This window comes from Penaeus vannamei, unplaced genomic scaffold (genome assembly GCF_042767895.1).
Source record: "Penaeus vannamei isolate JL-2024 unplaced genomic scaffold, ASM4276789v1 unanchor1716, whole genome shotgun sequence".
Classification (NCBI taxonomy): domain Eukaryota; kingdom Metazoa; phylum Arthropoda; class Malacostraca; order Decapoda; family Penaeidae; genus Penaeus; species Penaeus vannamei.
The window spans coordinates 1-5005 of NW_027214716.1; the positions used below are offsets into that span (position 1 = coordinate 1).

At 47.9% G+C, this 5005-nt stretch overlaps 1 protein-coding gene across 1 annotated transcript; it reads left to right on the forward strand.

The window, feature by feature from the left end:
* Positions 1-468: 468 nt before the first annotated feature.
* LOC138861154 (ionotropic receptor 21a-like) lies at positions 469-3510 on the forward strand (the record flags this gene model as incomplete). The annotated part of the gene is made up of 4 exons (XM_070120022.1): positions 469-799; positions 1303-1440; positions 2359-2545; positions 3188-3510. Coding segments are annotated over 4 exons (929 nt in total), but the record flags the coding sequence as incomplete, so codon positions are not given.
* Between the last annotated feature and the right edge of the window lie 1495 nt (positions 3511-5005).

The following is a 5005-nucleotide window of genomic DNA, read 5'->3' on the forward strand; positions in this document are numbered from 1 at the left end:
TCTCGCTCTCTCTGTCTGTCTCTGTCTCTCTCGCTCTCTCTGTTTGTCTCTGTCTCTCTCTCTCGCTCTCTTTCTCTCTCTCTCTTGTTCTCTCTCGCCCTCTTTCTCTCTGTCTCTCTCGCTCTCTCTGTCTGTCTCTGTCTCTCTCTCTCTCTCGCTCTCTCTGCCTGTCTCTGTCTCTCTCGCTCTCTCTGTCTTTCTCTCTCGCTCTCTTTCTCTCTATCTCTTGGTCTCTCTCGCTCTCGCTCTCTCTGTCTGTTTCTGTCTCTGTCTCTCTCTTGCTCTCTTTCTCTCTCTCTCTCTCGCTCTCTCTGTCTGTCTCTGTTTCTCTCTCTCTCTCTCTCAATCTCTCCCTCATTCCTCCTATGGATGCGCGAAGCTGTAATTAAAACAGGTATATACATCACATTTCCCAGAAAGTGACAGTCCGATGAGTCGTTTTCTTTTGTGTTTTTGCTCGTTCAAAAGAATTCAAAACCTCCCATATTAACCCTTCGAAACCCATCACCATCGCCACCACAAGTTCTCGCCCAACCTCGCTGCAGATCGGCCGCGTGGATGGGCGTGGCGTGGGCGGGAACACGGGCGTCGCCTTTGGTGTCGTGGGAACCCTCTTGGGGCAGAGCCTGAACCAGCTGCACTCCCACAGCAACGCCGCTCGCCTGCTGCTGGGGGCGTGGCTGATATTCGCCTTCATCTTGGGCACCGCCTACAGGGGCAACCTCACCGCCGCCCTCACGCTGCCCATGTACCCCCCTCGCCCGGAGACGCTCCAGGAACTCGTCAAGGCAGTCAAAAGGTGTGTGGATAGGTAGATTGATAGATTGATAGGTAGATAGAAAGATAGATAAACAGACAGGCAGATAGGTAGATGGATAGACCACTCTATCTATCTTCAGGAACTTGTGCAGGCTGTGAAGAGGTGTTTTGGCCAATGGTGGTTCTGGTTACTTAAAAAGAAAGAAAGAAAAAAATGTGGCTGTATCTATTATTGTGTTTTATGTTTTTGTTGTTTGGTTATGAAGCGAGAATCACGGTGTTGAAATTGTACTAATCTCTCTCTCTTTCTCCTTCTCCTGATCTCTCTTTCTCCCTCTCCCTCTTCTTATCTCTCTCTCTCTCTCTCCCATTCCCTCTCCTTATCTTTCTTTTTCCTCTCGCTGCTCCTTATCTCTCTCTCTCTCCCTTTCCTTATCTCTCTCTCTCGCTCTCCCTCCCCTTCCCTCTCATTCTCGCTCTCCTTCTCTCTCTCTCCCTCTCCTTCTCCTTATCTCTCTCTCTCTCTCTCCATCCTTACCCCAGGGTGACCATGCCTACCTACGGCGCCCAGTTCCGCGACTTCTACATGCAGTCCGACTCCGAGGTCTTTCGTACTCTCGCTCGCATCATGGAGATTGTTCCTTCGGCCGAGGAAGGTCTCAGACAAGCCAGCGAAAACAGGTGGGATATTCTGTACGATTATTTACGGACACACACACACGCAGACGCAGACGGAGACGCACACATGGCACACAGACACAAGCACGCACACGCATATGGGAACACACACACGCAGACGCAGACGCTTACACACACATGACACACACACACACACACGCACACGCATATGGGCACACACACAGGCACGCACACGCTTACACACACATGGCACACACACACACACACACACACACACACACACACACACACACACACACACACACACACACACACACACACACACACACACACACATAAACATACACACACACGTGTATATGTGTGTATTGCTCTGCCATATTTTCACGCCAGTTAATTACCCGCTTTTCCTAACCAAGAACTAATCAAGAACATCGAGGTTTGAATTTGAATTAAAGCACAACCAGTGAGGTCCCCACAATTTTTTTTTTAACTTCCCCGACATGTACGAACACAAGTCAATAAGTCTATCATATTTTCCTCGGTATATGTAGTGCGGCTGCCTTAATTGGTATCGTCCATTTTGGTATTTGTTATTCATCCTGTATCTCCCGCCCTACCAGACCACCCCCTTGAGACTACCCCCCACCCCATATACCAACTACTAAACAACCTACACAAAGTACCAGACAGTTTAACCCCCTTTTCTTAACGACCAACCTACCCACTCTATCAGACAGAGTCTAACCCCCCCTCGTCCTCCCACCTACCACCCTACCAGACAGTTTAACCCCCTTTAATTAACTACCAACGCCCCCACTTTCTTAACTCCCACCCTACCCACCCAACCAAACAGAGTCTAACCCCCTCCTCCCCCCCTCCCCCTCTCCCACCCTACCCACCCAACCAAACAGAGTCTAACCCCCTCCTCTCCCCCTCTCCCTCTCCCACCCACCCCAGGCAGGCGCACATCCAGGCCCGGCGGTACCTCGAGCTCGTGGTGGCCGAGGGCTTCACGCGGGCGGACGGGTCGACCCGGCTGTACTTGGGGCGCGAGAGCGTGTTCCCCGGCCTCTCCGCCTGGCCCGTGCCGCACGACGCCCCCTACAAGGCCCGCCTCGACCGCTGCATCATGGCCGTCAAGGAGGTGGGCGGCGGGGGGGAAGGGAGGGGGGGAGAGGGGGGAGAGGGGGAGGGAGGGAGGGAGGAAAGGAAGGAGAGGAGGGAGGGAGGGAGAGAAGGAGAGAGAGAGGGAGGGAGGGAGATGAAAGAGAGGGAAGGAGAGGAGAAAGAGAGGGAGGGAGGAAGGGAAGGAGAGAGGGAGGGAGGGAGGGAGAGCAGAAGAGAAAGAGAGGGGGAGGGGGGGAGAGAAGGAGGGAGAGAGGGAGAGAAGGAGGGAAGGAGAGAAGGAGGGAAGGAGGGAGAGGAGAAGGACAGGGAGGGAGGGAGGAAAGGAAGATGCTAGAAAGGGGAAGGAGAGATCCAAACAGATAGAAAGTGCTAGACATACCTTGATCGCCGTTTCATGGCCACCAAGGAGGTGAGAGACATCTGGATAACAACTACTATTACTACTACCATTACAACCACTACTGGGAGAAAAAGAGTAATCAAGAGAGAGAGAGGAAGATAGAGACGAAGAGAAAGATTGAGAGGAAGGGAGATCCAGATAGATAAACAGAGATAGGGAAAGATAGATAGCCAGATAAATAAATAATAGATAGATAGATAAATAGACAGAGAGCGATCCCCAAAGACATAACCCTTGCCCCTCCGCCTCGCCCCCAAGGCCGGCCTGTACGAGAAGTGGAGTCGGGACCTGATGGAGAAAGCCAGGAAGGAGGGTCGGGAGAGGCAGCAGAGGATCCTGCGGGAGAGACGCCAGCAGGAGGGCCAAGCAGACGGCCAGCAGGACGCCGAGAAGCCACCGGAGCCGAGCGGAAACTCTCCCCAGGCCCTGACGATCGTCCACCTTCAGGGCCCGCTGATGCTGGCGGCCCTGGGCCTCGGCGCCGCCAGCGTCACGTTCCTGGGCGAGATGGCGGCCGCCAGGTGGCTCTAGTCACGTGACCCCCTCCGTCTAGTGACGTCATCAGAGTTCACACCGATAAAAGTCCGATCAAGTTCTTAGATTTGAGAGTATATGTGAGTAGAGAGGCCTATTTGGCGTAAAGTAGAAGGACGGTGACATATTACTACACATACTAGCGGCCAGTTTGTTAAAACTGTGTAAGGTCCGACCTAATTAACATTCATTATACGGACATACATATACTCTGAAATAAATGTATATTTATGTCTAAACATGCATATCTGCCGTATAGATAGATAAATAAATGTATGTATATTTGATAAACATTTATTTCAGTGTATATGCATGTCTCTATATGCGATTATGCATTGGTTCTCGCACAATATAAACAAATCTGCCACTGGTAATTTGTCATTCTTGAAATTGAACAAAAATCCGTTACACCTGTGAGTCTTATTTCTAACCTAAAGCGAAAGAAAAACGCCCCTAAAACGATTTAAAAAGATGGGCAGACGAGAGGGATTTCCCACCGTCCCCATCAGTGTTATATATATATATATAGTATTTAGTCCTTTTTATCATTCTGTATGTCTGTATATCTGCCACCACCTTCCATGGATGAAAAGCTGACTGATTGATTTAATATTCGTGTCGCTGTCTCGTGTTTCTTATAGACCGTGTGATATTGTCCATGATTTCGAATGCAGTGAGATCTACTTGGTACTACTACTGTTGCTACAACTACTTTTATTACTACTACTTCAGTTACTATTGCAACTGTTACTACTATTACTATTACTACTACAACTGTTACAACTACTACTACAACTATTACTACTACTACAATTAATACTACTACTGCTGCTACAGCTACTATTACTACTATTACTACTACCAATACTACTGTTACTGTTACTACAACTACTATTACTACTACTATTGCTACTACTACTGTTACTACAACTAATGTTACTACTACTACTACTACTACAATCCTACAATCCTACTACTATTGCAACTACTGCTGCTGCAAATACTAACACTACTACTATTACTACTAATACCGTCAAAGAACAATATCTGATTCTTCTGAGGCCTGAACATTCCATGAACAGTGATGGCTGTACTATTGTTCAAGAATGTTCTAGATTCTCTGAAGCCTCTGCCGATAAGTTTGTATGTTCGTGTGTCGTAATACTTTGTAAGTCAAATGCTACACATACGCATGCATACGCGCACTCACACAAACACACACACAGACACATACATGCACACACACACGCATACACATATATACATACACGCACACGCATACACATATATACATACACACACACACTTAAATAAGAACAAGTGCACACACACATACATACAAATACACATATATACCTATATGTACGTACTTATTACTATGCATGTATATATATAAACGCATACAAACACACAAGCACAAAGTACACACACGTACATGAAAAAAAACACCAATTCATAGACTAAATAAGAGAATGTTGACATAACTAACCTAATCCCGTCCATGATTTCTTATCTAGATGTCGAAGGAAAGCAAATATATAT